The sequence below is a fragment of the Schistocerca gregaria genome, chromosome 1, assembly GCF_023897955.1.
Source record: "Schistocerca gregaria isolate iqSchGreg1 chromosome 1, iqSchGreg1.2, whole genome shotgun sequence".
Classification (NCBI taxonomy): Eukaryota; Metazoa; Arthropoda; class Insecta; order Orthoptera; family Acrididae; genus Schistocerca; species Schistocerca gregaria.
The window spans coordinates 942230377-942256504 of NC_064920.1; the positions used below are offsets into that span (position 1 = coordinate 942230377).

At 42.2% G+C, this 26128-nt stretch overlaps 1 protein-coding gene across 5 annotated transcripts in view; it reads left to right on the top strand.

Annotated features, from left to right (window-relative positions):
- The window catches only part of LOC126275603 (cytosolic purine 5'-nucleotidase), a 413580-nt gene that overhangs the window by 292227 nt on the left and 95225 nt on the right, over window positions 1–26128 (top strand). For 4 of the 5 annotated variants that reach the window (XM_049977212.1, XM_049977210.1, XM_049977211.1 and 1 more), the window contains exons 2-4: window positions 7961–8034; window positions 24223–24340; window positions 24872–24967. In XM_049977212.1, coding sequence (XP_049833169.1) covers window positions 7961–8034; window positions 24223–24340; window positions 24872–24967 — 288 coding nt within the window. Of the gene's footprint in view, window positions 1–1671; window positions 2082–7960; window positions 8035–24222; window positions 24341–24871; window positions 24968–26128 lie in introns of those variants that run through there. The other variant, XM_049977215.1, reaches the window with a different exon arrangement.

Below are 26128 nucleotides of genomic sequence, written 5' to 3' on the forward strand. Positions count from 1 at the left end.
TAAAGAGATTGTAAATGGAGAAAAGAATACTCTATAACTTTCAATCAAATCGGTGTAGTCATTCCATTTACGTAAAATGTATACTTTCACCGCCGGAAGTATCGCAGTTAATAAAATATTCCTATCTATTATGTCGTGGTCGATTTTCTCGCGGATGATAGCAACAGCGGATGACGGCAGTCGACAACGGCCAATTGCGGTCGAGTGTTCAAAACATGTGACGCCACGCCACTGCGTGGAAGCACGCGTAAACTGAATTCTGCTGCAGTTAGGGTGTCATCGATCCCCATTGAAAATGTCCTCCGCGGATGGGGACGAAACATTGGGTTTCAATGTGGAAAACATTCGACCACGGCGTAATAACCTGGAATATTTGATTAATTGTGACATTCTATTTCAATGGTTCAATGGCTCTAAGTACTAAGGGACTTAACATCTGAGGTCATCAGTCCCCTACACTTAGAACTACTTAAACCTATCTAACCTAAGGACATCACACACATCCATGCCCGAGGCAGGATTCGAACTGCGGCCGTAGCAGCCACGTGTTTCCGAACTGAAGCGCCTAGAACCGCTCGGCCACCAGGCCCGGTTGATATTCTATTTATATTATTGCATCTACATTTATGACGGGTATAATGTGTAACCTATGCAGCACTGCACGAGTCAGGCTAATATTGATCATAGAAATATTGAAAGTAATAATTATCGCGACATACACCGGATGCGTCTATTGCGAAACGAACTTACATGCGTGTCGGCTGCAGACACGTTGCGAATTAACGACCATTCAAAGTATTATAAGCTCGACTAAAATTTTCAAACTCGATTTTCCCGAAAACGGCGAGAGTTACGTCTTCCATTCACACATTTTTTTAAAAGTCGTAGAAGTGCGTTACACACGCTGTCGGTACGAATCAGATCGATAAGGGGAAATTCCCACTTTCTATTGTAAGGAGAGATTGCGAAGCATTCCGTTGTATGACAGAGCTCCCACAATGTGCACGCCACTTAGAGTTTCGTATGATCATTGCTCCCCTTAGAGGACTTCGGAGAAACGACATATTTAATCGGAAGATGCTGTTATTGCGTCTGACTGTAGACAAATTCTTGGAATTCAAACTCGACTCAAAATAAAATGAACATGTCATAGTCGCTAAATGTTGGTGCTTTCGAACGATGTAGCTAAACAGAAAAAAAATCATTGAATAGTAACAAAGAAGCAGATGTAACCAGACAGAACGAAATTCCTGGGCGACCTCAAAGAAGATCTCTCTCAGTTGTTCCTTTACATCCAATAAAGACAGCCAGGTTGCTTATGACCGGACTGCATTAACTCACTAAACTTGAATGGGATATATGTAAATACACCAGTGAATGCGTTAACCATCCACTGCGGTCGCTGTTATTTTCAACCACGGTTAACTCTAAAAAATGGTTCAAATGGCTCTGATCACTATAGGACTTAACAGCTGGGCTAATTCTAACCATGAATAGTAACTAAATCTATATCGATAAACATTGTCTGCTAATTGTCAGTCTGAGTTATATGCTTTTACCTCCACGTTTCACCGTCGTTTATTGCTAAAAGCTTAGAGAAAGTGTGAGACGGTTGAAGTTTCAAAACCTTCCATGACACAACTCACAAATTTCAGAATTTGCATGGCCATAGAGATTTATCATGGGCAATTCAGAAGACAAACTAAATTCCCTTCCAGTCAAAACTGTGTATGTCGACTACTTTCAGCGATAGTGTACGACCAAGAATTATCTTTGCACGGAAGTAACGTTTTCGGATTATGAGACAACAGACAACTGTTTTCGGTCTGTATTCTGTACTCAGATCGTATAGTAACCATTGTGCAGATGCGAAGTAGTTCGGAACAACAAAATAATGAGCAGTTTAAAACTGCGTCAGAGCTAGCGGAGAATGGAGTGGTAACCTGTTTATAATTTAATTGTTGAGGTCTGCCCACTATATTTATTATTGATACCTCAACAATTCAACTGTTCATGGATGATTTTACTGATGACGGCTATTTCGATGGGCGAAAAGGCCATAGTCGACAGGCTTCAATTAGGTAAGAATAAGTAAGTTGTATCTCGACAATAGTAAGAGTTTATATCAATTTAGAAATGCTGTGTATAGCGTTTGAAAGACAAAACGGTGCCATTAAAAATAAATGCAGAAGAATAATCTTTTTGCTGAACCGAGACTGTGGTGACAGAAATAACGCAACAAACATTCTTTAATCTCGTATAATAGTGTTTTTACTTAATCAAATAAGATGCATTACCGACAAGTAGTCGAGTCATGTCGCGTAAGATGAAAATCATGAATACGTATAAGAGTGCCACCATCGATTAGTGCCAGATAAAACTATGAGCTTTGTCATAGAAAACTATATTCTACGTTGCAGTGAGATTTTGTTTTTGAATGTTGTTTACTTTGTTATAGAAACATTATTAAGAATAGTCGTGTACTTAATATGAGACATGAGTATGTGGCAAGTTTAAACGGGATCGTGTCTCTTCACACCCTGCTTACATAGGAATCCTAAAACCGGATTTCGTAAACCGATTTCCCAGTACAACTAATGGATGGCCATGTCACTTCAAAGTTGATTTTGGAAATCCGCTTCTAGTTTCCTGTTTCTCAATTCCGCAATCGAATTTCCCTGCCACGTAAACGCAACCGGTTTTGAAAGTGCATTGGCTGTCAGGTTTTGTCTTGTTTTTAAAAGTTTTTGGCTAATATGGGCGTGTGGCTTTTTCTGCATTGAAGGACATGTTGAAATATTAGACGGAAGCTGTTTACTTCTCGTCTTTGGAAGAGAAATAGCGACTGTACTGACTAAATGAGTAAAGTGTAACAGCTGTTTTTTAGGTGCCGTATTTATCTGGGCTAGGAAATGCGCTTCAGACCTAACATATAAACACGACAGCGGTAAACGGTTCCCGAAATTCGTTTTTCGTCTTTCAGAAAATGTATGGCTTGTAAACGTAGTACTGTATCACCATGATGACAAGCTATTCACATCACAGCGATTTTTTTTCTTTTTTTTGTTTGTTTGTTAGATTTCATTACCTCAGCGTGCATCAAAGACTGGCTCAAAATTCTACGTAGTGATTGAGACAAATACTACAGAAGATTTGGTTAAACCAAGGCGAGTAATATGGGAGGCGCAGGATAAACGAAAGCGTTAGCATCTATGGGAACATTTTAACAAGTTTTCGTCCAACTCTGTTTCTGTGTGATTCGTGGATCTGCCTTTTCATTTTTCTTGTCAAAGTAAGTAACGGCAGCTTTCCCAGTACTTTTCAGCCCACGTCATTCCCTTGCCACAGTTAACATTCGTAGTTTAGCATTTTGACACCAAGATTCCACTGTATGGCGTTTCTGTGGATTCTTGTGGTTACCATCGTGTTGCAGCAATTGAGGCTGTAAGTTGCCCAGGTGCTTCGTATTGTTTTATGTGAGCATTTGTGCCTTTTATCACCTGTGTCACTTGGGTCAAACTATACTACTCATTCCTCAATCCCTACTTTTCGATGTGTAACAACCTGACTTGATGCCTAGTCGTCTTCAGTTGGACTGCAATATCTCGCTCGTATAAAAAGTGGAAACTCAATTTGTTTCTGGCTCTCACATATGCAAAGTGTGATTTGAGACCAGATATATATTACATGCGTCGTGGATGTGCATAACACAGATGTGACAAAGTCATGAGATATCAATATGCACATATACAGAGGTTGTAGCGTCGCTTACACAGGGTATAAAAGGGCAGTGCAGTGGCGGAGCCGACATTCTTACTCAGGTCATTTATGTGAAAAGATTATGGCCGCACGACGGGAATTAACAGACTTTGAATGTGGAGTGGTATTTGGACCTAGACACGTGGGACATTCATTCTGTTTCGGAAATCGTTATGGAATTCTGAGATACACGATGTCAAGAGTGTGACGAGAATACGAAATTTCAAGGATTATCACTTAATACGGACAACGCAGCGGCATTTGCGTATCTCGACAAGTTTGCGAACAGACAAGTAACACTGAATGAAATAGCCGCAGAAATCAATGTGGGACATACGGATAATATAACCATTAAGACAGTGAGGTGGACTTCGGCGTTAATGGGCTGTCAGCAGACGACTAGCCCAGGTGCCTTTGCCAACAGCTCGACATCACCTGCAGCACCTCTCCTGGGCTCTTGACAATATCAGTTGGTCCCTAGACGACTGGAAAACCAGTTCCTGGTCAGATGAGTCCCGTTTCAATTGGCAAAAGCCGATGATATGGTTCGAGGGTGGCACACGCCCCACGAAGCCACGGATTCCTAGTTGTCAAAAAGTCACCGTACAAGTTGGCGGTGGCTCCGTAATGGTGTGGGCTGTGTTAAGTGGGATGGACTGTGTCCTCTGATCCAACCGAACCGATCTTTGACTGGAAATGGTTATGTTTGGCTACTTGCAGACAATTTACAGCCCTTTGTGCATATCATGTTCCCAAACAATGACTGAAATTTGATTGATTTGAAGAACGTTCAGAACAACGAAATTATTTGACCAACCAGATCGCCCGACATGAATTCCAGTGATATATTTATGGACTTAATCGAAAGGTTAGTTTTTGCACAAAATCCACCACCGGCAACACATTTGCAATTACATGTAGTTTTCAATAACGTTCCGTTAGACACTAGGGAATAGCATGAAAATAAATTTAAAATGGTGATACAGATACGGTTGACAGAAAATAACAACACATGAATTTATATACAATGAAAAAAAGGATAATCTTATGCCTTGAAAGGGATTGTGAGCAAACAAAAATGTAACTTAGGCTTACAATCTAATTTATGTAATTGTTGTAAGCAATTTCTGTGTAAGAGTATTTAAGGTCTCTCTTTCTCCCCCTCCCCCCCCCCCTCCTCTCTCTCTCTCTCTCTCTCTCTCTCTCTCTCTCTCTCTCTCTCTCTCTCTCTCTCTCTCTCTGTGTGTGTGTGTGTGTGTGTGTGTGTGTGTGTGTGTGTGTGTGTGTGTGTGTGTGTGTGTACAATCAGATTTGTAACAAGAGGTTATGAGTTTGTACACAACATGGTTGTTTACAGGTAACTAAAATCAGTTTCAGTTACAGTCAGCAGTGATGATAGGAATTGGCATCTCATGTCATATGTCATGGGTTGTGACAGAGAATAAACAGGTTGATGTGCAATACCTCACTTGTCAATTGAGTCCTGATGAACAGTCGTACCATCTAGAGCCACCACCTTGCTTTAGTGTTCAAAAGCCACTGCTCACTATTTGTCACAGGTTAAAAAGATTAGCTTGGGTGTAAGAAACCTGTTTGGATGCTGGAAGTATGGAAAAGGTAGTCTGAACTGATGATTTGCTTTACACATTGTTACACAACATGGCAGGGTACAAGTAGGTAAAAAATGGCATTAGGTGATCCACTAGGCTAGCCAAGAGAACAATTTTCAGGAAGGCAGTGGAAGTATTTTTGTGTGGGGGATATTTACATGAGATGAAATAAGATGCCTGATATGTCGACCAGCATCTTATCATTTTCACTGACTAGTGATATAGGAACCTATTGCCATATCAGTTACATCAATGTTTTTTTTTTTTTTTTCTCAAATGCAGCAATACACAGTTACATTCTAGAGATTTGTGCTCCCAGCAAGTCACTTGACCTCACTGCAGTATGAGACCCCACTGAGTAATATGTGTATGCCTCAGACAGAGCTCCAACATTTGCAGTGGCAGTTAAGCTTGCAGTGTCTTGTGGATTCTATGCCATCAGGGTAAAATGAAGTTAACACTCGATATGAAATAGGTGTCTGTAATTCAATAGCTAATGAGTATAAATCTCATGGGTCATGTTATGTGAGATCATGTATTAATAACTAACATTATTTGATGGAAACAGCAATTAATTGGTTGATCAAATTTTAAAATAAGTAATATATTAGATATATGTTTTTTATTTTGTGGGTAAAATTAACTATTACTTTTGAAATTTGGTTCCAAAACATCAGCAATAGTTATTCTTACCTTCAAGATAAACAGCTTTGTTTTAACAACTGAGAAAGAATGGTTGCAACAAATACTAACAATATAATACACTAGAGCTGTAGCCAAGGGCAGACAGACAATGCTTACTTTGTGAAGTTTATGGAATAAATTAATTGAATGTAAAACTGTAGTGAGAAAATAGCACAAATAAATTTCAGGTCGGAGTAAATTGGGTTGCTGGATCCTCTTATCAGCTCTTGGTTGCAGTTTTGAGAAGAAACTACCCAGATTCGAGCTATTAGGTTGCAGAACTCATCCATAATAACATTTCTTATGGGCAGAATAGATTTCTTATACTTGACAGTCAGTTCGTACTTGGAGCTTGCTTTTGTTGTTATTTCAATACAGAATTTATAACTCTAATAAGTGCTTCAAAATAATAAAAAATATCAAACAATGTTGAATATAAATACCTAACTAACAAATAAATGAAACTAATTTGAAGCCAGCTAGTACAGTTAAAGACAAAAATATAACTACAACAGGAAAATTGTTTTGCTCCACACTTATTAGATTCATTAGTTTCATTACTTAGTTCAGTTTTGATCGCAAATAATTTTATTTTATATATTTCACTGTGTGCACCATAAGAAATAAATACCTTTGTAATATAGACTGAACTTGTTAATAATAGTGTCAGAATGATCACATCCAACACCTTCCTTTGAAGAGATCATTATTATCAAAGTAACTGAGGACATATGAATACATACATATTAGGTAATCACTGAAATATTATAAATAAGTACAAATGCTTCAATTAAATTACTCATTTGTGTCATCATATGACTCCATCCATTCGTGTATATAACTCAGTCCTAACAGCGGATTTACAAAGACAGATTTTGTTCTGTTGATCCATGAAATACACACTGTAAGTATGAGTTATATCAAAGCCATCACCTGGCTAGAAATATGCTAACTCTGATACATAAAGAGCTACCTGGGCTAATAGGTTATAGTCCAATAGGTCTTCATATCTATCCTGATATTTTGCCTGGAGATGAACTGTCCATCTAGCAGTTAGCTTTGGCACCATATTATGTGTTCAGACTCTCCATTTACATCCTCCTCGTGACAAATGGTTATCCATATTTGTTAAGTGCTCCCATCTGCACCCCTAGTGAAAAATTTCAGGTTATCCATATTTGTTAAGTGCTCCCATCTGCACCCCTAGTGAAAAATTTCAAGCTACGTTTAAGACCTGATTCCTTTTTAAATTGTAGGTCACCCTTTAAGTCACAGGGTTGGGAATTAAGACAAGAACAAGTCACATCCACCAGAACTGTTCCTAATTAGTCACCATGTCATTCAAACCACCCCTTACATTGCAAGCTGCTTTACCTCTCCTAATCAATTAGAATTTCACATTTCCTGCTGTTCCAGAATTCATAAACCCACTCCATATGTCATTTTACTAATAAAAATAAACCAAAACTATGCATCAGTGCCTGTCTTCACTTAGAAAATGAGTTTTAAATGTAAAGTAGAAAATGCTTCTAATGTGGGTATTATTGTAAGTTAATCCCTTACCATAGTCCGGGAAATGAAGGAGTATCCTGTTGCTTACACATTTCAGTTTCATAAAACAAATGGTGGAATATGCTAAAGCATTTCCAGCATGTAGCAAAAACAGTTCTGAATTTGTGACTAAGTTATGAATAGTGCTTCAAATCAAGTATTATTTTTGATGTTATGTAGCTTGTAGACCCACAGAAATTGTTTCGCCTTTCTTTTTTGTTGCTTTGTGTTTACTTTGTAGTATCCAAATGAGAAAATTTGAACAAATTAGTTGTGAAATGACAAAATATGACTGTTAACACTGCTGATAATCTCTGACTTATATAACTGACATGCCATTTTGTTTTTATTCACAGGATATTCGTGAATCGGAGTCTCCATTTGGAGAACATAAAGTTCTATGGATTTGACATGGATTATACATTGGCTGGTGAGTGTTGAATATTATGCAAGTCTTTTAAAGTATAAATAGAACATAATTTTTCACTTTGGTTGTGGCTTATATTGAACACCTTGGTAGATGGCGCAGTGAATTATTATAAATGCCTAAATACAATTGCAGTAGACTTACCCCTGCAGACAGTGTAAACAAAACTGAAAGACTGCTTTTGAAAATACAGTTCCAAAGGAGATTGTGAAATCATTGGTTTGCTGAAAATTACATACGTTTGGTTATGATACTGTTGCTGATAAATGTGCTATCTTTACAATCAATCAATAAGTCAATCAATCAATGACTCACAGCATAATTTTTGATAGAACTAAATCTGCAGTAGTGACACCAATCAACAAGTCTGCAGCTCGTGGTCTAGTGGCTAGCATTGCTGCCTCTGGATCATGGGGTCCTGGGTTCGATTCCCAGCCGGGTTGGAGATTTTTCTGCCCCGGGACTGGGTGTTTGTGTTGTCCTCATCATTTCATCATCATCATCATCATCATCATCATCATCATCATTTGTGACAGTAGCTCGGTTCAGCTGTGTAAGATATTGGACTGTGTAAAAATTGGGACCATTTATGGGAGCTGATGATGACACAGTTGAGCGCCCCACAAATCGAACATGGATCATCGCCCATCTACAAAACTGGAGATACGCAAAACACATCTACTTACTGGGCCATTTGACTTGTTGCAGTGTTTTAAAAACCAGGTGGCCTACTTAACATACTGACTTTCTTTTTCTCAGTGGAAGATGCCATTTGGCTTTCATAAACATAAAAAATTAAGTCTCGGTGGAATTAGACAACGGAAGTGATGGTGTAGGTATATTCTGCAATTTTGGTAAGGCCTGTATTCTGTAATTTTGGTAAGACTTATGATTGTATGAAACATAACATTGTTTTTAAAAAAAGGCATTCATTATGTGTAGCTAGACTCTTACCTTCATAACAAAAAGCAGAGGATCACATTCATGAAATGTGAATTATGGAGATAAACAAGATGTGATACTGGAACCAGTTCCATTGTCATCATATTTCAACTGTGTAAAGAATTGTAATGTATCTGAGGAATAGGCACATCAAAGTGGCTCCTGTGCCTTGACGATACACATAGTCATACTGTAGGTGCAACCACGTTAGTGGGATATCTGTGGAGGGGCTTGACTAATGTAAAGTTCTTGAAAGGGGCAGTAGCCTTTTCAGTGCTTCCAGGGCAAACAATATGAATGAATGATGGCCTTGGCCTTATAACATTATCCAGTAAGGGCCCACAGTGTTGGTAGAGTGAACAACTGAAAGCAAGAGAAAACTACAATTGTTATATTTCCCAAGGACATGTAGCTCTACTGTATGGTTTAATGATCATGGAATTCTCTTGTGTAAAAATATTCTTGAGATAAAATAGCCTCCCATTCAGCCCTTTAGGTGGGGACTACTCAGGAGGATGTCACCAGAAAAAATGAACTGGGCATTCTGCAGGTCTGAATATGAAATGTTGGTTGAAAGCAATTATGATTAGTTTAAAGATATTATCCAGCTCATTTAGGGTGATGAAATTTTTTTGTGATACATGTATACATAGAAGAGACCTGGAGACATGGAAAGGATTCAGATAGATAATAATTAATTTTATAACCACAATTTAATTCAGAACATTTCCATGTGCAGATGTGGACTCTGACCATAATCTTTTGCTTATGAAATGCAGATTAAAACTGGAAAATATTGCACAAAGATAGGTAATAAGGAGATTGGCTCTGCAAGAAATTGAAAGCACCACTTATTGAAACCACTCATTGAAAAGCAGATGCTTTGAGTCATCAAGAGGCATGTACAGAAAAGAAAGAAAATTTGCTAACTCTTATATTTGTGTGTGTGTTTCAAATTAACTTTCGGGGAAAGAAAATTAAGGTTCAGAGTAAAGAATAAAAACTTTGTGGTTTGTCAGTCATCAGAAAGGGCAAAGAACTTGGAAGAGCAGTTGAATGGAATGGATAGTGTCTTGAAAAGAGGTTAAAAGATGAAAATGAACAAAGGTAACACAATGACCATGGGGTGTATTTGAGAAACTCAGGTTATGCTTATGGAATCAGATTAGGGAATGAGCCTTGAAAAGTAGGAGATGAGTTTTGCTACCTGGGCTGATAAATAAGTGACAATGGCTGAAGTAGAGAAAATATAAAATGCAGATTGCCAATAGTAAGAAAAGTTTGTATAGAAGAAATTGAAGAGGAATTTGCTGTTGCCTAACAACCTAGAAGTTTTTTACCTTTACTTCATCAAAAAATCACTTCTCAAAAAGAGAAATTTGTTAACATTGATGCTGAAGATTTGTTAGATGACATAACTAATGTGGAGATACTGAACAGAAGTGGTGAGAAAAGAAATTTATGGCACATATTGATTAAAATAAGGGACTTATTGATAGGACACATCCCAAGTCATCAAGTAATCTTTTTTTGGGGGTAGGGAGGGGGGATAAAAATTGAATGGGGAGACCAAGACTCGTCCACAGTAAGCAGCTTCAAATGGATGTATGTTACTGTAGTTGTGTAGAAATGAAGAGCCTTGCATAAGACACACTAGTGTGGAGACCTGCATCAAACAAGTCTTCAGACGGAAGACAACAACAATCAATAGTAAAATCTACTGACATATAACCAGTGCTTATTTAAAATTCTGCTCTGTTATGCTTACATACCCCACTTACTGAGACCACTTTAGCCATCTTCCTTATTTTATTTCTAAACCACAATTAGTAGTTTATAAATGTTAAAATTGGGTATTTTAAAGTTTTGAGGAGCATTTCACAGCTGTCTATTTCTTTTCTGTTATCTATGGTAATGCTACAGAAAATCAGTCAGTTGCTTTAATGGGTGTTAAATGAAACTTTCCTTACGCTGGTGCATTTTGAATGACTTGAAAAATTAGAGCCTATCCCAGTGTAATAACTCCTTGTATGATTCTTGGTTGTAACATAGAATGTTTTCTTATAAACTGTGCAATATTTCAGTGAGACAGGCCCCCAGGGGCTCAGCATTGCTTGGCGACCCCGGGGTCCTGAGCTGGGGACTGGTCAGCGCCGCCAGTCTCCTGTCACTGTAACCCCCGGATATGCTTCAGCGACCACTGTACGGTGTGGCGGTGAAATGTTGTGAGCTGCGGGCAATGGTAATCTTGGCTTGACTGCCTGCATTGCGAGGAAGGCCAACCTCTATAAAAACCCCTCAATTTTTCGGTGTGCTCCACGCCTGTAAGATGCATGGCTGTTGGGGTGGAACAGTCGCAAGCAGGCAACCTCTGGGGCAACTGCCGCACCCCAGTTGTATAAGGCTTACTCAGGCACGCGGGGCTCTGTCTGAGCGGACCTTTAGTTCCCTAGCTGCTCGTGGGACCGCAATGGACCCTTCGACCTCTACATTTTCCCCTACCAGTGGCTTGGGTGGGCCACTGGTAGGAAAACACACCCCATCGAAAAAGCGGCTACGGGCTGCGAGTCCTCCAGCGCCTGGTGTTGCTAGAGATTTCCGCGCCTGTAAGATGCATGGCTGTTGGGGTGGAACAGTCGCAAGCAGGCAACCTCTGGGGCAACTGCCGTACCCCAGTTGTATAAGGCTTACTCAGTCACGCGGGGCTCTGTCTGAGTGGACCTTTAGTTCCCTAGCTGCTCGTGGGACCGCAATGGACCCTTCAACCTCTACATTTCCCCCTACCAGTGGCTTGGGTGGGCCACTGGTAGGAAAACACACCCCATCGAAAAAGCGGCTATGGGCTGCGAGTCCTCCAGCGCCTGGTGTTGCTAGAGATTTAACTGACTGTTGTAACGGAGCACATGCTGATAATCAGAATGTGTTTTTGATTATTAAATGGAAGGAGGGTAGCTTTGAGAGGGTTTCTCCCTTTTATATCCACAAGGGTCTTGAGGGAATTGCAGAAACACTGAAATCTGTGAAGCGACTGCACAATGGGACTCTGTTAGTTGAGACTTCTAGTTCCTGTCAAGTCGCTTCCCTTCGGAAAGCAACCTGTCTAGGAGAGTACACTATCAAGACTGAGCTCCACGCCACTTTGAATTATAGTAAGGGTGTTGTGACGTGTAGGGACTTGGTGGATATCCCCATAGACGAGTTAAAATCTGAGTGGGCTGACGAAGGAATTGTTGACGTGCAGCATATTATGAAACGAGTCGATGGGGACCTCGTCAAATCTGACTCGTTTATTCTCGCGTTCAGTTGCCCGAGGCTTCCAGAGCATGTTAAAGCGGGGTTCTTACGTTTGCCAGTACGGCCATATTTCCCCAACCCAATGTGCTGTTTTAAATGTCAGCACTTTGGGCATACTACATTGGGGTGCAATGGGATAGCCACTTGTGGTAAATGTGGTCAGCCTGCCCATGACGGAGCCAATTGTACATCGCCTGTGAAGTGTGTGAATTGCTCTGGGAGTCACCCTGTCTGGAGCCGGATCTGCCCCATCTATCTCATAGAACGGAAGGTACAGCAGATTAAAACATCTAAGCGCATCCCTATGGTGAGGCCAAGAAGCTCTTAAAGGTCATGCAACCTCCTGTGTTTTCAACATCTTTCACTTCCGCTCTGAAAAACCCAGTACAAATGGCCACTGTTGCTACGCAAACTGAGGTTGCTAGTGTTAGCACTAATACCTGCGCTTGCCAGTGCACTTGTGCTGCTGCGGTTGTTTTGCAACCTGCGGCTCTCCCCGCTACGTTGGACAAGGCCGTGGTTGCTGACATTGGGGTACTTCCTGCCTCTCCCCATATGGCGCCTTCTGCCCAGACGAGTAAAGCTCCAACTGTTGACAAGGCTCTGCATTCTAAGCCCCCCAAGACAAAGACGCCGAAGGTGAAGGTTTTGCCACCTGAGGAGACTAGTCAGGGTCGGTCCGATGACGAGGCCATCGTACTGTCTGACATCTCCCGTGGGTCGTCATCGGAGCTTATGGACATTGATGTCGACTGGGGGCGATCTTCTTGCCCCAGGAATAAATCTCCGGCCAGTATGGGCTCTCCTCCAAAGCACAGAGGCAGGGTGAAAGTTCAGCCACCCTGATCACTGGCTCCCATATTACAGTGGAACCTGAATGGGTTCAGGACGCATGTGGCCGAATTACAACTCCTTGTATGGGAGTGCCCCTTGTGCTTATGTCTCCAAGAGACACATTTTTGGGCCACTGATGCTCCTTCTTTACGGGGCTATACCGTATATCGAAAAGATGATCTGACGGGGGAAAGGGCAAAGGGTGGTGTTGCGGTTTTTGTCCGTGACATGCACCCTCATCGGAGCTCCCTCTCGTTACCGACTTGCAAGCATTCTTGTGAGTCGGAGGCTCACAGTCTGTTCAGTTTATTTACCGCCTCAGGATCCGATAGACTCTGAGGCTCTCATGGACCTTATTAGCCAACTCCCCCGCCCATTTCTTCTTCTGGGGGACTTCAATGCTCATAATGTCTTACGGGGCTCTCCGACTACTGGCCCCAGGGGTCGCATTCTGGAAAGCCTCATGATGTCTGAAGAACTGTGCATCCTCAACTCTGGTGCTCCCACTCATTTCTGTACTGCTTCCGGGTCGTCATCGGCTATTGACCTTTCCTTTTGCTCTCCAGCACCTGCGATTCTGTTCTGTGGGAGGCTGCTGCTGACCTCCATTCTAGTGACCACTTCCCCTTTTGGATTCGTCTCCTGGATGAGTCTGTGGCATTACCAGTGCCGCACCTGTGGCACCTCTGCAGAGCTGACTGGACACTTTTCAGCCAACTGGCTGTTTTGGAACACCGTGCCAGCGTCCACGAATGGGTAGACCATGTTACAGCCGTGATCTCCCATGCTGCTGAATTGTCAATCCCACGGTCATCCAGTCATCCCAAGAGGTGTCCTGTCCCTTTGGTGGACCACTGAGTGCCGCTCAGCCATCCGAGCCTGCCGTGCAGCTCTGCACTGCTTCAAGTGCCGTCCCTCAGCTGACAATCTTGCGGCCTTTCGGGTGGCAAGGGCCAAAGTGCGGTGAGTGATTAAAGAGAGCAATTGACAGTCATGGCAATCGTTCTTGAACTCCATCTCTCGCTCCACTAGTTCTACGAAAGTATGGGAAGCCATCAGGAGGATTTCCGGAAAACTCAGCCAACTACCTGTCACGGCATTGCTGCATCAGGCATGTCTCCTCATGGTGCCAAGAGACATTGCCCAGACACTGGCCATGAATTTTGCGGACTCTACCGCTACTATTAACTGTGATCTAGATTTCTGCTGCTACCGCACTGCCATCGAGAGGGGTCACTTGGACTTGCGGTCTCTAAATTTTGAACCCTACAACTGCCCCTTCACAATGTGGGAACTGGATTCGGTGCTGCCTGTGGCTCATGATACTGCGCCTGGTCATGATCAAATTCGGTACAGCATGCTGCGGCACTTGTTGCTGCCATCCAAGGAAGTTCTCCTGAACTGTTTTAATATGATATGGTTATCCGGCACGTACCCTGACTCATGGAAGGAGGCGATTTTGATTCACCTACTCAAACCAGGGAAGGACCGAACGCATCCCAGTAGTTATTGAAGTATTGCTTTAATGAGCTGTGTTGGGAAGACGTTGTAACGCATGGTCAACCGTCGCCTGTTTTGGCTGCTTGAGACCAGGCAGCTCCTTAGCCCCTCTCAGTGTGGCTTTCGGAGATGTCGTTCCACTATAGACAACTTGACCCTGCTTGAGGCCGCCATCCAGCAGGCCTTCCTACATAACCAGCATTGTCTAGGTGTCTTCTTTGACATTAATAAGGCGTATGACACTACTCGGCACCGCCTTATCCTCAATCAACTCCATGGGTGGGGCTTTCGTGGCCATCTCCCCATCTTCATTCGGTCCTTTCTTTCTCACCGCCTCTTTTGGTATCGGGTTGGTAATGTGCTATCTGATTTGTACATGCAGGAGAATGGTGTTCCTCTGAGCAGCGTTTTAAGTGTCACCCTCTTTGCCGTTGCTATTAACAGTATCACGTCCACTATCCGGAGTCCTGCCCAATGCTCCTTGTTTGTAGACGATTTTGCTGTTTTCTGTTCTTCCTCCAGTCTTGTCACTGCTAGTCGGCAGTTGCAGCTTACGATAAAGCGCTTAGAGGCATGGACTGCAAAGACGGGTTTTACCTTTTCTGCAGAAAAATCTGTGTGTGTTCATTTTAATCGTTCTCGGCGTCCTTTTGCCTCCCCTGAATTGCGTCTGAGGGACACCGTTCTTCCTTTTAGAGACACTGTGTGGTTCCTGGGCCTCACTTTTGATTTCCAGTTGTCGTGGTTGCCTCACCTTAAAGACCTCAAGGTGCGGGCCCTGAAGGCACTGACTATTTTGAAGTGTCTGAGCCATCGGTCCTGGGGACCAGATCGGGCACGTCTGCTGCAGTTTTATAGGGCTTTCGTCCAATCGCGTCTTGACTATGCTTGCACCGTGTATGGGTCAGCAAGGCCTTCGTATCTGAAGATCCTTGACACAGTACACCATGAGGGTATCAGATCGGGCACGTCTGCTGCAGTTTTATAGGGCTTTCGTCCAATCGCGTCTTGACTATGCTTGCACCGTGTATGGGTCAGCAAGGCCTTCGTATCTGAAGATCCTTGACACAGTACACCATGAGGGTATCAGGCTGGCTACTAGTGCCTTCCATACCAGTCCCATCCCCAGCCTGTGTGCTGAGGCAGGGGAACTGCCGCTCGCCATCCGGCGGAAACTCCTCATGGTGCGACGGGTGTGTCATTGCTTTGCCTGTCCTACCGCCCCTGCGTACCCTACCGTTGCCCGACCGCCTATGGAAAACGTCTCTTTTCCAGTCGTCCCAGGGCAACGAGACCATTTGGGATTCGTGCCAAGCATTTGCTTGAGTCCCTTGGTGTGGAGCGTGTGGCCCCCCAACGACAAGGTTTTACTCGCCTGCCTCCCTGGTTGCTCCAGAGGCCCAGCATCCTTCTAGACTTGTCGGAGAACCGGAGGAGCTGCACTCCAGCGTTTGTTTTTACCTCTTTATTTTAAGATATTTTAAACCAGCATCCGGACCATGTACCTGTATTTACGGATGGCTCTAAACGTAGGGGACTCTGTTGGTTGTGCTGTTGTCTTCCCTAATCGAGTCGTCAAGTTACGGCTTCCTGCAGCGTTTACCATCTTTGATGCCGAATTGTTTGCAATCTTGCTGGCATTGGAGCAGAAGAGATGTGTTCCCACTTTTAAGTTCCTCATCTGTTCTGACTCCCTGAGTGCCCTTCAGACCATGCAACACTTGTACCCAGTGGATACGTTTGTCCAGAACATCCATGATGCCCTACTCCACCTGCAACGGCAGGGGAAGAGGGTTTCTTTCTGCTGGGTGCCGGGGCACATGGGTATTAGGGGAAACGAACTGGCGGATGTGGCTGCCAAAGATGCATGTTCCCTCCCTCACATTGTTGAATGTGCTGTCCCCCTCCATGCTGTTACCTCCCTTTTGCATTTTCGTGTTATGCGTCAATGGGAAGAGGAGTGGCTGGCAGTTGGTGACAATAAGCTGCGTCTGGTAAAGGCCACTACGTGACCATGGCGTACGTCCTACCAGTCAAGCAGGCGGGATGAGGTTCTCCTCACTCGCCTCCGCATCGAGCACAGTCCCTTAATGCATGGTTTTTTACTCCAGCGGGAGGACCCCCCAATCTGCAGTGCTTGTGGCGTCCAGATTACTGTCCGCCACATTTTACGTGACTGTCTTTTATTCTCTGACCAGATTGCGGTGGTTTCTTTGCCACCAGATTTGCCCTCTTTTCTGCAAGACGACGCAACGACTGTGGTTAAGGTCTTACGGTTTTGTGTCCTGTCCAATTTGTTGCCTCGGATTTAAGGGAGAGGGTTTTAATGTGCTGCTGGGTGACTGGCTCACCCAGGTTTTAGGTAAGAGGTCCGCCAGTCACGATTACCTCCTTGTTTCCCCTCGGTTTCTGTTCTCTTTTCCTTGTGTTTCCTTTCCTTTTTTAGTGTGTTCCTTCTCCTCTTGTTTTGCCTCTGTATGTTGGGATTTGGAACTGCGTCAGGTCTGCGTCTTTTAGCCATTCTCCTTGATCGCTGTTTGTCTTAGTCCCTTCACTGTATGTGTTCCTGTTTTTATGTGCTTGGGCGCTGATGACCGTGCTGTTTAGCGCCCGTAAACGTCAAACACACACACACACACACACACACACACACACACACACACACACACACACACTTCAGTGAGACAGCTACTCATCATCTTTAGGTATGACAGTAGTGATCTTAGTGGCAAGCCAATTTGTAGGCCAGCTCACTAGAAAAGTGAGGATGTCTCAAAGAGGGAGCGGCTGCAATGTAATTGCAGGGGAAGTTGATATCCATAGCCCTCTGCCAGAGAAGTAAACTGTGAATCCCAAGCTGTCTGATGCAGAGTGCAGGAAGGCTAGTCACCAACCACAGAGCATATTGTGTGCACTAGAGCAGGTTGTTCACACCCAACCTAACTGTCCTGTTTATGAAGTGTGATCTCCCTGGATTCATTACTTTGTGACCAATGGTGTCTTTCACGCTATCAGTGCTGGCTCATACACCTTGCAAAGCAGAGTTCACATGACTCTATTAAGTACCATCAATATTTACTGTAATCAAATGTAACCAATATAATTATGAAGCCAAATTTAATGACTGTAGAGTAATTCCAGTGGAAAAAACAGCAACTGAAATTATGTGATGAAAAATACAAAACATGCAAAGAAAGTACATCTTCACGATGAAAAGAATGTGCTAAGTCCATCAGTTTTTGGCAGGCTTTTTGTCCCTTCTTTGTGGTATTTAGCTTCAGAACTTTCTTTTTGCTTGTCTTGGATTTTGGTTCATTTTGTGATAGATAGGAGCACAAATTTATTTCATTTTGACCATAAAACTGTTTAAGTTCTTTAAAGTCTGCATATTTTTCATAAAATATGACAGGAGCTTTGAAAATATACCCTTAGAATTACTTACTTGCGAAACACTTTACCTTACAACAAGTTTCGTATTGAAAATTGTTCGATAGGGCCATAAGAATTTGTCAGTTTCCTTTGCTTGATACTCAGGCTCGACATATCCTTGCAGACCACTCGAAACATTCCAAATCTACTGGCATTCAGGCTCTTTCTTTGGTAAGTCTGCAACTCTGAAGTTTTTTATTACATTCCGTCTAAGAGCCTGTCAATGGCCTTGCTGCAGTGGTAACACCGGTTCCCCATCAGATCACTGTAGTTAAGCACTGTCAGGCTGGGCTAACACTTGGATGGGTGACCATCCGGTCTGCCGAGCACTGTTGGCAAGTGGGATGCACTCAGCCCTTGTGAGGCAAACTGAGGAGCTGCTTGATTGAGAAAAAGGAGCTCTGATCCCGTAAACTGACATATAGCTGCTAGAGCGGTGTGCTGACCACATACCCCCCCCCCCCCCCCCCCCCCCATATCTGCATCCAGTGACACGTGTGGGCTGAGAATGACACAGTGGCCGGTCGGTTTCATTGAGCCTTCCAAGGCCTCTTCGGACGGAGCTAGTTAGTACCTAAGAGTGTACCCATATGATAAGTAATATTTTGACGTTATCTAATCTCGTAATGATATTAACAGCTTAGTGAAGATGTAAGAACACTGCATAGGTTTATTCTGTCCTGAGCACAAATCAGAAAAATATTACAGATACCCTTACTTTTTGATCAAGGATTTGACTCACATAATTGTGCAAAAAACTAATAACTTGATTCACTCCTCTGTTTCCCACATCTTCGGTGTAAGGATAATATATTTCATCACTGTTGAACATTTGATGAGGGTGGAAACTGTAGAATGATAACTGACACTAGTTAAACAAATATTGTTAGTGCTGACATTTGGCAGGGATAGGTTTTCTATTATAGTCCATGCATATTGCTTCATTTTCTGCCATCTTTTTTACTTTCATGAATAAAATTTAATAGCCTTTACTTGTGAACCTTGTCTCCCATACAAAGTTCTTTAATTTGTAATTTCTAACTATTATTTTTCACATATATTTTATAAATCTTTGCATTCAAACCTTTCAATTCTGCTTGAAATTTGTCAAATGTTGAGCAGCTATCAGTTCGTAAGTACCCAAATGATAAGATGAATTTGTTGTTCAATATTTCCGGTGTAATTGCATAGGCTTCTGTGTCCAGAATCAGTTGACATAAAAGCTTTTTAAGTATTGACCCACATTGTAATGTAAATGCTATACTGGAGAACCAACATTTCGGCTGTGGTTACAGAGGCATTCTTCTGGGTCTGCGGTACTTTTATGTCAATTTTCCAGTATGTCTCAAATGAAACAGGAAGTTCAGGCTATTTTTCTTTATATACTATATGGCATTTTTTATTGATAGTTCTTCTTGAAGGTAAATTTTGTCTGTCTTTCCTTTAAATGCACCTGTGTTTATAATGGCTGCCTCCTCCTCTTTGGATTGATTCTAAGGCCAGTTTGCATTCTTGCCTCTTTTGCCTTTGGGAGGTGTTCCCTTATCCTGTATACTTCAGTGTATTGTATGCAGTCTGCACTTTGCTATTCTATGCAAAGCAATGGAGGCCTTTTGACAAACAGAAGTTTCACTCATTTTATCATCTTGTTTGTTTCTTACAATGTATCAGAAAGAGCAATCTCTGGTATTAGAATTGTCATAGCTAGGCCTTCCACAATCAATTAACCTCACAGAAATTAAGCTGGTTCAATAGTAAGATTTATTATACCAGTTACCTAACAAATTAAATTTCTCTTTTGTGGGGTTTGATTTGTTTAAAACACTCAAACACTGAGCACTTGCAGTCACTACATAGTCATGAGACATTGGCCTAAGGTAGCCACAAACAGTACTCATTCTGCATTAACATTCTCTATTTTGAGCTGATTGAGTAATGGATGGCTTCTCACCTTCATCTCGTGATGATCCACACATTTTAAACATCCAAAGAGGACCACACTACTCTCACACTTCAAACCTAACATGATTGCTATCGGGAAACAGCTCAGAGTAAAAAACTCAGCCAATCACTTTTGCAGTCACAACCTAAGTGACCTAACAGCTGTAATGTGAACTGTGGTAGCAAACCTTGGACTTCCCCCATTCTTTCTGTGAGAAGACCGACGTAGAATGTTCTTTCCATTACCACTAAGAGTGAAACTCATTGTATCTCAGTGACTTGGCACGTTATTTGAAAGTAATTTTAACTGCCTTGTAGTACCAATGTCTGGCTATCAGAATGTGCCATAAACTCACTTTGTAATAAAATGGACGTACTGTTTTTCCCATGGCTTCCAAACAGTATTTGACTGGTTAGTTGCCCACCCATTACATGATTTGATTTGCTGGAATTCATTAACAGTACTACGAACAGCTGACCTGCTGCAAAGGAAAACAGCTTTGTTTTAATGATCCCCCCCCCCCCCCCCCCCAAATCTTGTATTACGTCTGCACTTTTGTGTGAATTGAAGTATTTATTATATATTGTGTTTGATGTTGTCAGTTGGCCTCACAACAATAAAACTGAAAGTAATCAAATGCACTTAAATGAACAGAATGTATTGAAGAAAATAAAATTTGTGAAGATACAATGACACATGTGGAACCATCAGTAAAAATGAATGTTTAACCCAGGTCCAGTGGTATGTCCAGACAGCCTAATAGTTATGGTGAATGAATATTATAAGCAAGAAATTCAGGGTAGAGTCGTGGTCTGAATTAAATTTTTAATTGTTGCTACATATTCATAACATCTACATATACATCTACATGGCAACTCTGTAAATCACACTTAAGTGCCTGGGAGAGGGCTCATTCAACCACCTTCACACTAATTCTCTAATATTCCACTCTCAAACAGTGCACAAAAGGAAAGGACACCTGTATTTTCCAGTTTAAGCTCTGATTTTCTCTATTTTATTATGATGATTTTTTCTCTCTTTGTAGGTCAAGGTTGCCAAAATATTTTCACATTTGGAGGAAAAGGTTGGTGATTGAAATTTCATAAGAAGATCCTGCTGCAATGGAAAACTACTTTGTTTTAATGATTTCCATCCCAAATCTTGTATTATGTCTGTGAAAATCTCTCTCCTATTTCTCAATAACACTAAATGTGCTGCCCCTTCTTTGAACTTTCTTAATGTACTCCAATAATCCTATCTGGTAAGGATCCCATGGCGTACAGCAGTACTTCAAAATAAGACGGACAAGTGTAGTGTAAGCAGTTTCTTTAGTAGAACTGTTGCATCTTCTAAGTGTCCTGCCAATAAAATGCAGTCTTTGGTTCGCCTTCCCTACAACATATTCTACGTGTTCTTTCCAATTTCAGTTGTTTGTAATTGTGGTTCCTAGGTATTTAGTGGAATTTATATCCTTCAGATTTGATTGATTTTCATACTTTCCATTGTTTAGGGTCAACTGCTAATTTTTGCACCATTACAGATATACACTCCTGGAAATTGAAATAAGAACACCGTGAATTCATTGTCCCAGGAAGGGGAAACTTTATTGACACATTCCTGGGGTCAGATACATCACATGATCACACTGACAGAACCACAGGCACATAGACACAGGCAACAGAGCATGCACAATGTTGGCACTAGTACAGTGTATATCCACCTTTCGCAGCAATGCAGGCTGCTATTCTCCCATGGAGACGATCGTAGAGTTGCTGGATGTAGCCCTGTGGAACGGCTTGCCATGCCATTTCCACCCAGCACCTCAGTTGGACCAGCGTTCATGCTGGACGTGCAGACCACGTGAGACGACGCTTCATCCAATCCCAAACATGCTCAATGGGGGACAGATCCTGAGATCTTGCTGGCCAGGGTAGTCGACTTACAACTTCTAGAGCACATAGGGTGGCACGGGATACATGCGGACGTGCATTGTCCTGTTGGAACAGCAAGTTCCCTTGCCGGTCTAGGAATGGTAGAACGATGGGTTCGATTACGGTTTGGATGTACCGTGCACTATTCAGTGTCCCCTCGATGATCACCAGAGGTGTACGACCAGTGTAGGAGATCGTTCCCCACACCATGATGCCGGGTGTTGGCCCTGTGTGCCTCGGTCGTATGCAGTCCTGATTGTGGGGCTCACCTGCACGGCGCCAAACACGCATACGACCATCATTGGCACTAAGGCAGAAGGAACTCTCATCGCTGAAGACGACACGTCTCCATTCGTTCCTCCATTCACGCCTGTCGCGACACCACTGGAGGCGGGCTGCACGATGTTGGGGCGTGAGCGGAAGACGGCCTAACGGTGTGCGGGACCGTAGCCCAGCTTCATGGAGACGGTTGTGAATGGTCCTCGCCGATACCCCAGGAGCAACAGTGTCCCTAATTTGCTGGGAAGTGGCGGTGCGGTCCCCTACGGCACTGCGTAGGATCCTACGGTCTTGGCGTGCATCCGTGCGTCGCTGCGGTCCGGTCCCAGGTCGACGGGCACGTGCACCTTCCGCCAACCACTGGCGACAACGTTGATGTACTGTGGAGACCTCACGCCCCACGTGTTGAGCAATTCGGCGGTACGTCCACCCGGCCTCCCGCATGCCCACTATACGCCCTCGCTCAAAGTCCGTCGACTGCACATACGGTTCACGTCCACGCTGTCGCGGCATGCTAGCAGTGTTAAAGACTGCGATGGAGCTCCATATGCCACGGCAAACTGGCTGACACTGACGGCGGCGGTGCACAAATGCTGCGCAGCTAGCGCCATTCAACGGCCAACACCACGGTTCCTGGTGTGTCCGCTGTGCCGTGCGTGTGATCATTGCTTGTACAGCCCTCTCACAGTGTCCGGAGCAAGTATGGTGGGTCTGACACACCGGTGTCAATGTGTTCTTTTTTCCATTTCCAGGAGTGTATTATCTAAATTGTTTTGCAATTGTTTTTTATCTTCTGATGACTTTACTAGATGATAAATAACAGCATGATCTGCAAACAATCTAAGACAGCTGCTCAGATTGCCTCCTAACTGATTTATGAAGATAAGGAACAACAGAGGGCCTATACCACTATCTTGGGGAATCTCAGAAATCACTTCTATTTTATTTGATAACTTTCCATGAATTACTATGAACTGTGTCCCCTCTGACAGGAAATCATGAATCCAGTCACATAACTAATATGATATTCCATAAGCACCTAATTTGATTTCAAGCCACTTGTATGGTATGGTATCAAAATCCTACTGCAAATGTCATTATTATATAAAACCAGATAATACTATAGCTGTAATAGTTTTAGTGTTATAAAATTACAAGGAGGGAAAATGTCTGGCTAGTACTTATCTTCTCGTAAGATGGGTCCCTCTCAACCAGAGGTGTGGGTGACCTTCACCTCCTTCCAAAACTGACCCTACCTATCTATCCCTTATTCCTCCTTGAGGTAGGAACTAACAGTTATGAAAGCTAGAATAGATCTCCTTTCATATGTTTCTATTGGTAGTACATAGAATATTGCTTCATGAAGGTTAGTGCTAATCATCCATTTTGTTTTCATTTAATTTTTAGTGTTGTAACGTGAATTTGCCTTTTGATAATTTTGGTGTAGCTAGACATTTATTACACCAGACAATATCAAACACATTCTACAATGAAACTTCCTGACAGATTAAAACTGTGTGCCCGACCGAGACTCGAACTCGGGACCTTTGCCTTTCGCGGGCAAGTGCTCTACCATCTGAGCTACCGAAGCACGACTCAGGCACGGTACTCACAGCTTTACTTCTGCCATTATCCGTCTCCTACCTTGCAAACTTTACAGAAGCTCTCCTGCGAACCTTGCAGAACTAGCACTCATGAAAGAAAGGATATTGTGGAGACATGGCTTAGCCACAGCCTGGGGGATGTTTCCAGAATGAGATTTTCACTCTGCAGCGGCAAAGGTCCCAAGTTCGAGTCTCGGTCGGGCACACAGTTTTAATCTGCCAGGAAGTTTCATATCAGCGCACACTCGGCTGCAGAGTGAAAATCTCATTCTGGAAACATTCTACAATAATTAAGTCAATCTATATCAAAGTACAGAGTGTGTGTGTGTGTGTGTGTGTGTGTGTGTGTGTGTGTGTGTGTGTGTGTGTGTGTGTTAATTACCCAAATTGTGAGAATATTCTTGTTAAGATAATTATTCGCATCTTTTTTTTCCAGAGTACAAATCTCCACAGTATGAGAGATTAGGATTTAATTTAGTAAAAGAACGGCTTGTATCTCTTGGATATCCTCAAGAAATACGAGAGTTTGTCTATGATCCATCTTTCCCCATAAGGTAAGAAGATGAGTGTGTACATATTTCTGTGTGTATTCTGTCTGCAAATGAAAGCTCAAAGGAACAGTAGAATGTTATTTGATTTTTATTGATTCCAAAAATCTCAGCGTGTTAGTACACATAGATATAGACAGGTCACATTTAAGTTACATACATAAATAGATATATACATTTTTGAGATATTCAGTTGCATACCTGCAAAAATATAGACATTTTTAAGATTTACACTCATATAAAGTATATGTTCATAGATAGTCATCATTCTTACAATATGTTCACACACAGTCATCAGATAAAAATTACAGAGTAATGCCTGTATACATTATTTACATTATATTGTCACATGTGCAGATAAGTCATAACAAGGAACCAACAGTTAGATCTATTAAGTGAGGCAAATAAGTCAGGTGAAAGTGAAATAGTAACACACATATTAAGGTACATAACTGAAATCATCTAACACAAAAGTGTTGTGTAGAAAACTCTGGACCATTTCATACTGTGTTAAATTTATTGGCTTCTTTCTTTCAGAGGACTTTGGTTTGATACACTTTATGGGAATCTTCTAAAAGTTGATGCATATGGGAACATATTGGTTTGTGTTCATGGATTTAATTTCCTGAAACAGTAAGTATTTACGCAAAATATTGAAATTAATGTCATGCATGGCTTCTAAAAGGAATAAAATTTTCTAAATTTCCATATTTACTAACACAAAATATTTTCTAAATCTTTTGACAAAAAGAAAATAAATTGTTAATTACATAAAAAGGTATAATGTTGCTTTAATCATCAGCTCCTATGAAAAACCCATAAGATGAATGCTAAAAATTCCCCGATTTTATATTTCTTCCTAGTGAGGTTCACCTCGGTTCTAAGGTCTTACTCAATGTCTCACTTGACTTCATCCTGTTTTTCTTCCTATTGACATTTGACGTGACAGAACGAATTATAAGTGGCAGTTCACACCGTGGGTGATGGGGGAATTAAGGGAATATTTTAGGCCATTGTGGGGAGAGGAGATGTGAGAGGAAATGTGATGGAATTAACAATCAGTGTTGCCAGCACAACTTGCAACATTCAGCTTCACCGCCCAATTATGATACAACCACTGTTAGATTGCAGCAGTAATGGGAAAACAAGACAGTCGACGCGAAGTGTTCCGGTCCGAGCCCATACATGATGAACTGGCCCAACCAGCACCTTTTCTTGTGCAACTTATGTCTCTGTCTCATCTTTTTGCATGTATTTCCAATTTACTGTATTCAGCAACAACATCAATTGTCAATCTTTAAATTCAAACACTGAGTCTCAAAGAATATACTTGGTCATAATCAAGGAAACATCGCCCATTTCCGGCTAGTGAACTCTTGTTGGCTGGCAACTTGTTAAGCCACCCAATAGCCAGCGCAGCCACCACACCTCACCAACTCATGAAAATGAGCTTGCCTAATGGATTTGTGGAGAGGGGTAGTGGCCTTTCAGCGACGGGAGTGCAGGTAGGGGTGAAAGCATTTTGTGAAATGCTGAAAATATACTTTATGTACAGATGATGTGCTGTGACAGAAATGTCACACGGAAATAGAACAAGGGTTTTGCAGTAGCACAATGATGTGCTGTGACAGAAATGTCACACAGAAATAGAACAAGGGTTTTGCAGCTGCACATTTTAAAGAGTTTTGTGTTCAAAACTGACATGATACAGTTGCAACAACTACAAGGGGCATTTGAAAAGTCCATGCAAAAATAAAAACTACTTACGTGTTAGGGTAAACATTTTTCATTTTT